The sequence below is a fragment of the Eptesicus fuscus genome, chromosome 9, assembly GCF_027574615.1.
Source record: "Eptesicus fuscus isolate TK198812 chromosome 9, DD_ASM_mEF_20220401, whole genome shotgun sequence".
Lineage (NCBI taxonomy): Eukaryota > Metazoa > Chordata > Mammalia > Chiroptera > Vespertilionidae > Eptesicus > Eptesicus fuscus.
Genome location: NC_072481.1, coordinates 8453447 through 8467493, shown reverse-complemented (window position 1 = coordinate 8467493; position 14047 = coordinate 8453447). Strand labels below are relative to the sequence as shown.

Sequence of the window (14047 nt, the reverse complement as noted above, 5' to 3'; positions counted from 1 at the left end):
CGCCTGGCGAGAGAGGACGGTGAGAGCCCCGCCTGGAGAGAGAGGACGGTGAGGGCCCCGCCTGGCGAGAGAGGACGGTGAGGGGCCGTCTGGAGAGAGAGGACGGTGAGGGCCCCGCCTGGCGAGAGAGGACGGTGAGGACCCCGCCTGCAGAGAGAGGACGGTGAGGGGCCGCCTGGAGAGAGAGGACGGTGAGGGCCCCGCCTTGCGAGAGAGGACGGTGAGGGGCCGTCTGGAGAGAGAGGACGGTGAGGGCCGCCTGGAGAGAGAGGACGGTGAGGGGCCCGCCTGGAGAGAGAGGACGGTGAGGGCCCCGCCTGGCGAGAGAGGACGGTGAGGACCCCGCCTGGCGAGAGAGGACGGTGAGGGCCCCGCCTGGCGAGAGAGGACGGTGAGGAACCCGCCTGCAGAGAGAGGACGGTGAGGGCCCCGCCTGGCGAGAGAGGACGGTGAGGACCCCGCCTGCAGAGAGAGGACGGTGAGGGGCCGCCTGGAGAGAGAGGACGGTGAGGACCCCGCCTGGCGAGAGAGGACGGTGAGGACCCCGCCTGGCGAGAGAGGACGGTGAGGGCCCCGCCTGGCGAGAGAGGACGGTGAGGACCCCGCCTGGCGAGAGAGGACGGTGAGGGCCCCGCCTGGCGAGAGAGGACGGTGAGGACCCCGCCTGGAGAGAGAGGACGGTGAGGGCCCCGCCTGGCGAGAGAGGACGGTGAGGACCCCGCCTGGCGAGAGAGGACGGTGAGGGCCCCGCCTGGCGAGAGAGGACGGTGAGGACCCCGCCTGCAGAGAGAGGACGGTGAGGGCCCCGCCTGGAGAGAGAGGACGGTGAGGGGCCCGCCTGGAGAGAGAGGACGGTGAGGGCCCCGCCTGGCGAGAGAGGACGGTGAGGGGCCCGCCTGCAGAGAGAGGACGGTGAGGGCCCCGCCTGGCGAGAGAGGACGGTGAGGGGCCCGCCTGGAGAGAGAGGACGGTGAGAGCCCCGCCTGGAGAGAGAGGACGGTGAGGGCCCCGCCTGGAGAGAGAGGACGGTGAGGGGCCCGCCTGGAGAGAGAGGACGGTGAGGGCCCCGCCTGGCGAGAGAGGACGGTGAGGACCCCGCCTGGCGAGAGAGGACGGTGAGGGCCCCGCCTGGAGAGAGAGGACGGTGAGAGCCCCGCCTGGAGAGAGAGGACGGTGAGGGCCCCGCCTGGAGAGAGAGGACGGTGAGAGCCCCGCCTGGAGAGAGAGGACGGTGAGGGCCCCGCCTGGAGAGAGAGGACGGTGAGGACCCCGCCTGGAGAGAGAGGACGGTGAGGGCCCCGCCTGGAGAGAGAGGACGGTGAGGGCCCCGCCTGGAGAGAGAGGACGGTGAGGGCCCCGCCTGGAGAGAGAGGACGGTGAGAGCCCCGCCTGGAGAGAGAGGACGGTGAGGGCCCCGCCTGGAGAGAGAGGACGGTGAGGGGCCCGCCTGGAGAGAGAGGACGGTGAGAGCCCCGCCTGGAGAGAGAGGACGGTGAGGGCCCCGCCTGGAGAGAGAGGACGGTGAGGGCCCCGCCTGGAGAGAGAGGACGGTGAGAGCCCCGCCTGGAGAGAGAGGACGGTGAGGGCCCCGCCTGGAGAGAGAGGACGGTGAGGGGCCCGCCTGGAGAGAGAGGACGGTGAGGGCCCCGCCTGGCGAGAGAGGACGGTGAGGACCCCGCCTGGCGAGAGAGGACGGTGAGGACCCCGCCTGGAGAGAGAGGACGGTGAGGGCCCCGCCTGGAGAGAGAGGACGGTGAGGACCCCGCCTGGAGAGAGAGGACGGTGAGGGGCCGCCTGGAGAGAGAGGACGGTGAGGGCCCCGCCTGGAGAGAGAGGATGGTGAGGGGCCGCCTGGAGAGAGAGGACGGTGAGGGGCCGTCTGGAGAGAGAGGACGGTGAGGGCCCCGCCTGGAGAGAGAGGACGGTGAGGGCCCCGCCTGGAGAGAGAGGACGGTGAGGGGCCGCCTGGAGAGAGAGGACGGTGAGGGCCCCGCCTGGAGAGAGAGGACGGTGAGGGCCCCGCCTGGAGAGAGAGGACGGTGAGGGCCCCGCCTGGAGAGAGAGGACGGTGAGGGGCCGTCTGGAGAGAGAGGACGGTGAGGACCCCGCCTGGAGAGAGAGGACGGTGAGGGCCCCGCCTGGAGAGAGAGGACGGTGAGGACCCCGCCTGGAGAGAGAGGACGGTGAGGACCCCGCCTGGAGAGAGAGGACGGTGAGGGCCCCGCCTGGAGAGAGAGGACGGTGAGGGCCCCGCCTGGAGAGAGAGGACGGTGAGGGCCCCGTCTGGAGAGAGAGGACGGTGAGGACCCCGCCTGGAGAGAGAGGACGGTGAGGACCCCGCCTGGAGAGAGAGGACGGTGAGGGGCCGCCTGGAGAGAGAGGACGGTGAGGGCCCCGCCTGGAGAGAGAGGACGGTGAGGGCCCCGCCTGGAGAGAGAGGACGGTGAGGGCCCCGCCTGGAGAGAGAGGACGGTGAGGGCCCCGCCTGGAGAGAGAGGACGGTGAGGGGCCGCCTGGAGAGAGAGGACGGTGAGGGCCCCGCCTGGAGAGAGAGGACGGTGAGGACCCCGCCTGGAGAGAGAGGACGGTGAGGACCCCGCCTGGAGAGAGAGGACGGTGAGGGGCTGCCTGGAGAGAGAGAGGACGGTGAGGGCCCCGCCTGGAGAGAGAGAACGGTGAGGGGCTCGACACGCCCCAGAAACCCCACCCGACACCACCTGTGAAGAATGTTCTTGATTTTGCCGTGAAGCAGCAGGGCCCCAGGTCAGCGCCCGGGGGTGTACCGTCCAGTTTTATTTGCTTAATTTTTTTGGTGAGGGAGGGGTGGGAGGATGGGAGGTGGTGGAGTTGGGGGTGGGGATGGAGGGAAGGGGAATGTAAGGGGCAGCATTGCATTATTTTGTTTGCACTCTAACTTGGACTTTGGGTGGTCAGAGCGACCCCACTTGGGTCTATTCAAATTCAAAGCCAAATTGCCAAGGACAATAGGCTGAAAGGAGAACTGAATTTGGCTATTTTTATTCGTCAAAATTCCTGCTGAGATCAACACATAGGCTGGTCAGAAAGTGCAGTTTCCTGATTGAAAGAGCTGACACGCTAACATTGGCACAAACTCCCCAGATGGTAGCAGCCGATTTCCAGAGACAAGGAAGCAGTTGCCTACTCCCTGCGTGGGGCCTTGGGGGCTGGGCCCCACCCCGTGGGCCTCCCCCTCCGCAGGCTCGGGCAGGGGTGGGGAACGGCCGGCCCACGGGTCCTATAAGGCCCGAGAAGTCCTTTGGTCTGGCCCTGCCGAGGCATCAGGGGTGAGTTAACTGTTTGAGGAAACACAGCAGGCTGGTCCTTAAGCTGATGGTTGTGTACGGCCCGGGAATGACGTTATAGTAACCCAAGGGCCCTGGGCGGAGAGCAGGCCCCACCCCTGGTGAGGCACCAGGGCTACAAACGGCCTCTCCCTGGCTGGGCCCCAAGGAAGAGCAGCTATAAGCCAGGCCTGTTGCTCTGATTTCTCTGGAGCTAGCACAGGGCTCTTTTACTGCCCCCCTGGGGTCCGCGACCTCCCGTGAAGGTACTCAGAGTGCCAGGCACCTCCTCCTGGGCTGCCCCCGTCCGCCAGGGGCATTCTCTGAGGTCCTCTGCTCCTGCTCTCACACGCGTTTCTCCCAGGAGAGGGGAGGTGGGCACAGCGGCAGGGCACCCTGCCCGACCTGCTCCACGGAGGCCGGACAGGCTCCCGCGCCCGCGACACGGGTTCCCACAGAGGGGACGCGGTGGGAAGCGGGGGCACCTGGCAGCTGTCCAGCGACGCCCGCAGCCTCTCGATGCTCTCGGCGAGCGCCTCCTGCTTGGAGTGGCTGAGCTGGCTCTCCTTCTGCAGGCTCCACTTTTTCTGCTGAAAGCTGACGTTGTCCTCCGTGACCTGGATGATCTTCTCTATTAACTGGTGACCAAAAAAAAAAAAAAAGATTTAAAACACAGGGGCCCCCGGGAGGAGGGAGCTGGGAGCGTCACCCCGTCTCTGCAGGTGGGGAGGGCCGTCCGGCCAGGCTTGGGCGATGGCTCTGGAGGCCGCCATCGGCGCTGTCACCAGGACACGTTTCCTGGGATCCGAGACGGTTTTGAAGATCCCGAGGCCCGTAATGTTGCCATTCATTTGTTCTAGATTTTTCTGCCGTTTAGGAGGGACTGATAACACATCCTGATGCTGAGGGTCCGGTTGTTCTGAGGCCAAGGAGAGCCACACATCCTTACCCACGGGCCAGCACAGAGCGTGGGAAGGAACCACCGGAAACTAACAAGGCCCCGGCCAGCCGGAAGTCCGTCCTCACCTCTCCCTCCTCAGAAGGAACGGGCGGGCGGGACGTGTGGTCCGGGTGAGGCAGCCCTTTCTCACGACGCTGAACAGGGCGCTAAGCAAGGCCACCCCTGCGCATCCGGCGGCCAGACCCGCCCGGAGTGATGGGGTTTGACGTTCACAGAAACGTTTCAAGGGGGTTTCCCTGGCTTTTGCTGTGAAAGCCGGGAAATCCCATGAAACCTAAACAAATGTTCATGGTGTGGCAGCAGTGAGGAACGTGCCACCGACGAAGCCCGGGAGCATGTGCTCCCGGCGCTGCAGGCCCCGGCCCCGGAGAAGGGAGCCCGGAGGGCGGACGAACCTGCTGGTCGGTGACGGGCTTGTCCTGGAACGGCTTGGCTCGCCCGTAGGTGGCCCTGATGACCTGGCTCCTGAAATGCTCCAGCTGCAGCACAAAGCGGAGGCGACTGAGTCAGGGGGGGCGGCTGCAGCCGGCTAGCCTTGGGGGGGGGGTGTCGGGAGAAATCAGGTAGGAGGGCCTGAGCGCTTTGGATGGCCATGCCATGCCACTAAGATCTCCACCTGTCACTGCAAGGGGCAGTGGCCGCAGGAGGGAGGGAGCGGCAGGTTTTAACGACGTCCTCGGCCGGCCTGCCTGACCCAGCTGATGGTGTGGTCAGCACACACACGTCTCAAGCCCTCAGAAGAGCCACTTGCTGCCAATTACCCAGTGGGAAGCCTGGGGCCGGAGCGTCTGCCGTAATGGCTAAGCCGGCCCCGGACTGTGAGATAAATATGGAGGCTGTCAGCCCCAGGAAACTGTCATCAGCAAGGGTGCCTGGGGACAGAGGGATCCACTCCCTCCTGCCGTTTCGCGCCCCGAAGACCCTGGGTATCGTGTTCCTCTCTGTGTCCCCAGCGACTGGTACAGGGCCTGGCACAGAGCAGACACCCCATAAGGTTCACTGAACGCTGTGAACAGAGACATCTGTCAAAGACAGGGGCCTCTGCTCCAGCCCAGCCCGCCCTCGAGGGCCTCCTTGGGGCCGGCGCTTTCCGATGACGGCGATGAAACAGCAGTGACGTTAACGCAGGGCTTACGGAACTGCAAGTTCAGGGGGTCCCCGGTTCCATGAGAAGGCAGAGGCAAAGGAGCCCGAGTTTATCTGGAAACTTCCCAGCCTGGTGGCCCTGGGCCTGGGTGTTTGGTCGGTGAGGACCCTGAGACAGAGTCCTGAAGGGGCGGAAGGGCCACTGAGCCAGCCTGAAGGTCAACGGCCCCAGGACACAGGCGTGCACTACCGCGGAGCTCTGGGACCCGGGCGTGGAGTGAGACTCTCCTGAGGACATCCCTGCGGGCGGGCGGGCGGCCTGCAGCAGCGATCGGGGTGCCTCGGGCGCTCCCTGCCCGCCTCTGGCTTCACAGCCAAGGGGGCGTCTCCTTTCCCCAAGGAAGAGGCTATGTACAGAGGCCCTGAGTGATGGCCCCGCCAGCAGAGGACCCTGTAGGACTGCTCAGGGCGGAGGGACAGGTTCTCCTGGGCCACAGGCTCCGTCCTGGATCACTTGCCTGGGGGAGGGTGGATCTGAGAGAGAGAGAGAGAGAGAGAGAGAGAGAGAGAGAGCAGGACGTGGAGACAGGGGCTGGGCTGGGAGAGTCCGGGGCCAGAGCGGGGCTCCTCCTTGCTTGAGTCTAGACCTGGAGGAACCTCAGTGTCTCTCAGGGTCCTCTCCAAGCTGACTGCTTCCTAGAGTCATAACCAGGACCCTGGCACTTGGCCAAGTGGCACAGATGATGCCCTCACCTAGGCGTGCTGGGAGAGCAGCGTGCAGGAGAGGCGAGGGGCAGCCCAGGTGCACAGGGGGAGCCCAGACGGGCAAGCTCTCTGCCCTCGCTAAGGGTGGGTCCCTGCAGGAGACGTGACCCTGGGGTGACGGTGGTGACGTTTGCTGAAGGAGCTTTAAAATCTGCCCGGTAGTCAGCATCGCTATGAACTGTGTGCCTCTGACGGGGCCCGGCCACCCTGTGGGTCAGGCTCGGACGCTGCCCGAGGGGAGGGCGTTGGGGCTGGGCTGGGTGGGATGGAAGGACCCTTAGGATCGCGGTGCTTCGCCTTGTTTGGTGGTTCACAGACCCTTCTGAGAATCCACGGAGCAGCATGCTGGACCCTTCCTCCCAGGAAAAGAAGCACAAACTCGTGTGCACGCCAAACGTTCTTGGATGCCCTCGAGCCGTGGCTGCCAGGAGGGGCCTGAGGAGGAGCCCCCGGAAGGGCTGCCCTTGGTGGGCCGTGTCCTGGAGGCTCAGTGCCCTGTCCCGGCTTCCCATTGGCTCTCGCTCAGCCTTTGATGAAGCCTTATTTGCACGTTCTGGCCCTCACGCTGTGCCCCGGGTAAGGGGAGGGGCCGCGGGCCATCCAGGCCAGAACATGCACCCAGACCAGCCGGGCCAGCCTGCTCACCACCCTGCCCGGGACGTCTCCGTCTCGCATGAGCTCGGACAACATCCTGGGGCTTTACTTTCTTAAGAAAAGTGGCGCTGCCTCGTGGACACTGACGGGCCCTCTGCTGGGGCCCAGAGGAGGCAGGAGAGTGGTAAATGTCAGGGTGACAACGTCAGGGAGAAGGTACTAGAAACACTGTTGGGGGTCAAGAGGCTCAGACCCTTCCCAAGAGGGAACAGCGGCGGCTGGGGGTTGGGGGCGGGCACTGAAGGGTGGCTGCGTGGCCAGGGTCTCGGGCGACGGCGAACTCCCGGAGTGGGTGGCTCCCAGCAGGGAACGGCCCTCAGGACATCCATCCACGGGGAGGCAGAAGCCACATGAAGCTGCTGCCCATGAGGTCAACGGGAGAAGCAAACCACGGCCGTCTTCCTCCTCCTCACGCTTCCCACCAGCCTCTGGGCGCGGACAATCCCTGGGGAGCGGGGCCATGGAGGGGCTCTGGAGCTCGCACGCCTACCTGACCTACTGCCCTTTCCAAATTGACTTTAATGAGGCTCTCTCTGCTCCCCATTTCTTGGAGCTGAAGCAATTTCCTTCTGGAATCCTCCTGAAGCTTCTCTTCAACCTGAAAGGACGATGAAAGCAGGCGCTTGCTGCTAATGTGATCATAATGCACTCTGGGAAATCCCTCCAGGAGGGCTAATGGCCGGGGAGTCCCCGAGGGGGAGGGACGGCTGCAGGGGTCACGGGCGTGCCGGCTCCTCGGGGAAAGGGCCAAGCTCTGCATCCTGGGCTCATCTCTGTTTTTTCAACCGCAGACTCCAATCCCAGCTCAGCCCCTAACGAGCCCTAGGACCCTGAGTTACTTCCCTGCTCTGCGACGCAGTGTTCTCATCTGTCAAATGGGAATGATGATACTAGTACCGCCTCACAGAGGTATCGCGGGACTCGCAGTGGTTAGCCTAGTGCAGTACTCCCTTAGAGGGCTCTGGAACCCACTCTGGGAGGCTTGCTAAGCGATGAATCACAGCCTGTGAGGGAAGGCGTTTAAAGCAGAGAAGCGAGCTGATTTCTTCCCTCTGATTTGGGTAACAGTCAACTGGAGGGGAGCTTGGGAGTGCTCGGCGCTGCCCTCTGCTGGCCATCACGGGGCCCTGCAGCTGCTCAATTCATCTCAGAACAATAAACATTTTGGGAGCACGTGCTGAGCCCAGGGCTCTGGCACCATCAGGAAACGAGGCAAACTCTCCTAAATAAATGAGAGGGTTTTGTACCGAAAAGCTCCACAGCTGTTTATTCGGGAGCCGAAGGGGCGGGGGGGGGGTTACGCAGATGTAATAAAAGAGCCAGCGGAGCCCTTTACAGCTTACGCTGAGCTGTGGGGTCCCGCGGCAGCGCCTCGCACCGGCCTTGTGAACTTGGAAAAGCTGTGCACCCTCCCTGGGCCCAGTTTCCTCCACAAACAACCCTCCCAGGTCTACGGAGCTCTGACTTCTATTTCGGCAGACTTTCCTCCACTACAAAGCGGACTCCAACCCCGGACTCTGCCCTTCTCTGTAGTCCCCACCGTAAAGAACAGCCCCACCCCCTGCCTCAAGCCCCGGGGTCATCTCCCACGGCTCCCTCTCTGTCTCTCACACCCACTGTTCTCCAAGCCCATCCCTCTCACGTCCCCCCGCTTCTCCGTTCCTACCCCTGCCCTACCCTGGGCAAGGCCCCGCCAGGCGCTGAGAACCTTTGGCCTGTGATAACCGGCCTCCTCGCCTCTATTTTCATTTCCTTCCAGAACATTCTTCATGGTCCTGAGAGTTACCGGGCTGTGGAGCAGCTCTGTCTGATGGAACGGCTTTGTGTTTGTGTTGGCTAACACGGCAGCTGTGAGCCATACCTGGCCAGAGCACTTGAGGTGTGGCTGGTGTGACTGAGAAACTGAATTTTACATTTTCTCTAATTTTGGTAAATTCCAATGTGAACAGTCACACGTGGCTGGTGGCTGTGCTGCCCTCATTGGTATCAGACAAACCTGGCTCCCAACCTTGGCTGTGCCACTGACTGACTTTGGGGCACTGACTGTGCTAGTAACTAGCAGCCTTGACTCCCTCAGCCGTAAAGTGGGAAGGATAATTTCTAGGTCATAGAGTCGTTGTGAGGATGAAAAGAGATGAGCCCGGCCGGCGTGGCTCAGTGGTTGAGTGTCGACCTATGAACCAGGAGGTCACGGTTTGATTCCCAGTCAGGGCACATGCTTGGGTTGCGGGTTCGATCCCCAATGGGGGCTGTGCAGGAGGCAGCCGATCAATGATTCTCTCTCATCATTGATATTTCTATCTGTCTCTCCCTCTCCCTTCCCTCTCTGAAATCAATAAAAATATTAAAAAAAAGAAAAAGATGAAATGTTTGGCATAACATGAGAAATTACAGCTGCCATTTTCACCGTTATTATTGATCACAAATGTAACAGTGTCAGTGTCCTGTTTAGGGCCTCCGGTAGCTCCTCACTGCCTGTGTGGTATGTAGCCCCCAGCGCAGAACAAATCAGAACACCGAGCCAAAGGCTTAGGAAGCCCCGTGAACGCCACACAAAGCAAAAAAAAATAAACCCACACCCCGATAAACCATCGTCAAACTGTGGAAACCAAGGGAACAGAGACTCTTAAAAGCAGCCCCAGAAAAAAACAGAGCTTCTGCAAAGGGGCGATATTAGGTTCGACAACGACCTCAAAGTAGAAGCACCAGGATCCAAAAGACCCTAAAAGATGAACCTCATGCTACCTATAAGGTGCTGAGAGAAAACCACTGCCAACGTGGGATTCAGCACTCAGTCAGAAACGAAGGTTAAGCATACGTTTTTCAGACACACAGACACACAGACACACAGACACACACACACACACACACACACACACACACACATACACACACACACACATACACACACATTCTCCTGAAAAATATCTGTCACCAGCATTGCCAAGGCCAAGGGCATAGTCATCAACGGACACTGCAACAAGAATGCATAGCACAGCCTTTGGGGCGAGCGCTAAAAGACTAAGAAACTCAATGAATATTGGATTTTGGCAAGTCCAGGGTCAATGCTATTGTCTTACTAATCTAAAAGTATAATTAAGGAGTGAAACATTTCCAAGCAAACAGAGACAAAAATGGAATGACAGAAAACCATCAACTCAAAAGAACCCAAGAAAGGAGAGAAAAGGAAATACAGCACAGAAATATCGCTCAGCTGGCATTGAGCGAGAGGGTCGAGGTAAGCCTCAATCAATATACCAGCAATTGCACTTTATATAAATGGGCTAACAGACAAAGATTGTGACTTTGTCTTTTTAGACAAAGATTAACAGACAAAGATTGTGACAAAGATTGTGACTTTGACTTTGTCATGTGATTTTATAAAATGGCATGCTATTTAGGAGAGAAAAAAACAAACTTAAAAACAAAGATGGACAGAAAAATGAAGAAGATGCTGTGAAAACCCTCACCAACAGAGAGGCCGGGTAGCTGATGGATCTGCATTAATGCAACACAGACTTTCGGGGAGAAGCACTAGTAGACACGAAGACGGACATTTCTATGATGATCCAGGGGTGTTTTCTTTCCCAACGGGAAGAATTAACATTCTAAATTTACATGCACCTGGTAACACGGCCTCAAAATACACAAAGCAAAAGTTAGCGATATTAAAAGGAGAAATACACAAATCCACGGTCATGGTGAGATTTTTAAAAACACGCCTCTCTCAAAGACCTGTGGGACACACCCACAGAACGATCAGCAGCAGCATTTCAGTTTGAACATCACTGGCAAACGTGGTTTAATGGGCCGGTTCGGGATAATTTCACAATTCAGACCTGAAGGCAGGCTGGGGTAGTGTTTGCACACAGGGGCTTTGGAGCCAGACAGACCGGGGTTCAAGTCCTGCCGCAACTACTTTACCTGAGTGAAGTTGGAAAACTCCCTTCGCTCTTGTGAGCCTCAGTTTTCCCAACTGTAAAGTGGGGTTAAAACCAGTATAGACCACACAGCGTCACCTAAGGAGAGGATGCGTGTGGAGCGCCTGGCCCAGAGGGGTGACTGGGCCGGGGCTGCCCTGGCCGTACCTTGCTCTTTTCCCGAAGCGTCTTAGAGATCATGCTCTGGTCAGAAGTACTCTTCTTCAACTCCTCCCTGAGCCTCCTCATTTCTCTCTCCATGTTTTGGATTTGCTGGAAGAGTTTCAACAAAAGTCAGCTTCCCTGACGGCACGCTGGACCTGACTTCTGGGCGGAAAGGGCTGGATCTCGGTAACTCCTTTCACCGGGTGCGTGAAGGCGAAAACCTAACCGGGGATCAGCTAAGTTCCGCCCCTGGCGGGGAATCCTACATCTGCAGAGCAAAGCAGACTTTTTTTTCAAGTGATGTATTGAAAATGGCTAGTTTTGTCTGAAAATCAGCTGTACCCTGGGATGGAACAGCAGGAGACATCCATCAATTCATTAGGATAATTTTACAATTATTCCTCTTGGGGTATATTTTTGCGATCGACTGGAATAAGGGCAGTTTGGAAGACACAATGGGCACGGTTTGGAGGAACAAAACAATGCGGGTTTTCCCTCTCCCCCCGGGGCAGAGAACGGAAAGCTCCTGACGCGGGAAGGGCGCGTCTCCCCCGTGTGCTGAGGGCGCTGTGCGTCCCCCGAACTGGAGCCGTGCCTGCTGAGGTGGAAGAGGGTCCCGCTGGCCCACTTCCATTTTCATGGTCGGTGTTCACTGCATCGTTAACAGTCACCTTGTGTAGAGGCACAGGGTGCCTTTTCGTGTTGTTTTTATGAGTTGGTGTAAAGTTACTTAAGGAAGAATTCTGGGTTGGGGATCGTGATCAAAGTATTCCTACGATAACAGTGTGGCAGCGGGACATACTAGTTTGGGCATCACAGGCCCAGGGGCAGGAGCCACAGTGACTTTGTGGCAGCATGTGGTGACCACGTGGCCGGCCCCTGTCCCCGTCCCCATCCCCATCCCCAGCCCAGCTCTAAGAGAAAGGCCCGGGGAATGCTGGGAGAGTGTGTTTTCCAGGGTCTTCCCACCCGGGTCCTCCTGGAGGCAGCAAATCAGAGTGAGGCGATGGCCTTAGCCACAACCATCAGAAAACCCCGGAGTTGGTGCTCTTGCCAACACCTGAGGGCCAAAGCCTTTTCGTGGATGCCTAGGAGCGAGGACGTCCAACTCACGGATTTGCTGAGTTTCAGCTCTTTCTCTTGGGCTTCCCGGTGCTCCTTCTGAGCATCTTCCTTGTTCAGCGCCTCTTTGAGCACGGAGCACTGTGGAGAGAGAAGGGCAACAGGCCATGGGGCGGGGGGTCCCAGGTCCCCACGGTGGCCTCATAGAGCACGTGCCGCTGTCTGATCCCATCACACCCCACACTCCCAGGGGCAAGGCCGTTTGGGCCGGGGGATGCCGGGGATCTGCGGTAGCTCCCAGGGCACCCTGCTCACGAGTTCTGAGGAAGAGAGTGTCTAACTTCTTTTTCGAGAGCCAGCAAGCTACGCCACAGGAGAAAGCAGGTGAGCAGAGTCCGGGCGCTGAGGGTGGAGGGATGGGAACCTTCCACTCTGGGCCCCTCCGAGCACAGCGTTCAGGAGCACGTGGACGGGGTGGGGCTCACTAGTGAACGTGGCGGTGAACTTGGATGGCTCTCGGTGCTTCATCTCAAAGACACAACTGCCCTGGTGTGTGTGGTGGGCGGGGGGGAGGGAGGAGAGAAAAGGGAGCAGCCTTTCCGGGGGGCACTCCCCCAACAGGCGTTAAGAGCATAAAGGCATGTCCTCCTTTTGACCCAGAAATCCCGGCCTCAGCGATGTGCCCTGAGGACAACGACTAGAGGAATCGGTGAATCTGTAGACTCAGGATGTGCTCCTCAGCATCGTTAGCAACATTAAAGAACAAAACAAACCCTGCGTGTCCAACAACAGGAGACCGCTGTATTGGATTGTACACCCCCCGGGGAAATACCATTGTAGCTTTTAAGACCAATGATATAAGCTTTTACTTATTAACATAGGGAATCAGTAAGCATTTAGGATTTTTAAATGTGCATGGTATTAATTCACTGTGAGATATGAGTGCATAATTTATTTACTCCTGGGTGATATATAAAAACACGATAGAAGAGTATACATTAAAATATTAATGTTGAGCCCTGACTGGTTTGGCTCAGTGGATAGAGCGTCGGCCTGCGGACTCAAGGGTCCCAGGTTCGATTCCGGTCAAGGGCATGTACCTTGGTTGCGGGCACATCCCCAGTGGGGGGTGTGCAGGAGGCAGCTGATCGATGTTTCTCTCTCATCGATGTTTCTAACTCTCTGTCCCTCTCTCTTTCTCTCTGTAAAAAAATCAATAAAATATATAAAAAAATATATTAATGTTGATTTCTTAGGGTAGCATTTCCTTTCTTCTTTATAAAATTTTGCTTTTTAGTGCCATGTACTTATTTTTCTAAAATCAACACTATGACAGACATAATTTAAACCGCAATATGCACCCCGATGTTTATGGAGTGACCCCCCTGGTGAGGAGCCTGCATGCTGGTGGCCGGCACAGGCTGGAGCAGACGGAGCCCTCGTTCCAAGGTCAAGGAGGAAGGGGAAATGGGGGTCAGGAAGTAGACTCGCCTGACAGGCGCTGTTTTTCTATATTTCTCTTACTTAGCATCGGTGTACAAGCACCCCTCCACCAGCACACACACACACACACACACACACACGACACAAAACTGATCACAGGCGCCTAGGATGGCAATGTGCTGGGAAGAAACAGAGGCAGGAGCTTGGCGGGCGGCCGACCGGGGCAGAGGCAGAGGACAGAGTTAAAACCAGCCTCCCAGTCCTCAGAAAGAGCTTGTTGTCCCCATTTCACGGATGGAGAAGTGGAGGCCAGCTAAGTTACAATAAAAGCAAGCTCTGGGGTTGGACCCTGGCCTGTCTGACACCAAAGCCTGGTCAGGCTCTGCCTTTCGCCAGCTCCAAACTGGGCCTTGTGCTAAGCACCAGAGGTCCCTTCTGCCTTCTGGGCTGTCACGGTCTACTCCCGCCCAGCACCCACGCAGACAGCGCCCACGCAGACAGCGCCCACGCAGACATCACCCACACAGACATCGCCCACACAGACATCACCCACACAGACATCACCCACAGACATCACCCACACAGACATCACCCACGCAGACAGCGCCCACACAGACATCACCCACACAGACATCACCCACACAGACATCACCCACACAGACAGCGCCCACACAGACATCACCCACACA

General features: G+C 58.7%; 1 protein-coding gene across 11 annotated transcripts in view; it reads right to left on the bottom strand.

Annotated features, from left to right (window-relative positions):
* FHAD1 (forkhead associated phosphopeptide binding domain 1) overlaps positions 1–14047 on the bottom strand; it is a 103553-nt gene that overhangs the window by 51142 nt on the left and 38364 nt on the right. For 10 of the 11 annotated variants that reach the window (XM_028155570.2, XM_054721214.1, XM_054721216.1 and 7 more), the window contains 5 exons: positions 11967–12056; positions 10857–10961; positions 7259–7366; positions 4659–4742; positions 3788–3940 (listed from right to left, as the gene is read on the bottom strand). In XM_028155570.2, coding sequence (XP_028011371.2) covers positions 3788–3940; positions 4659–4742; positions 7259–7366; positions 10857–10961; positions 11967–12056 — 540 coding nt within the window. The remainder of the gene's footprint in view (positions 1–3787; positions 3941–4658; positions 4743–7258; positions 7367–10856; positions 10962–11966; positions 12057–14047) is intronic. The other variant, XM_054721217.1, reaches the window with a different exon arrangement.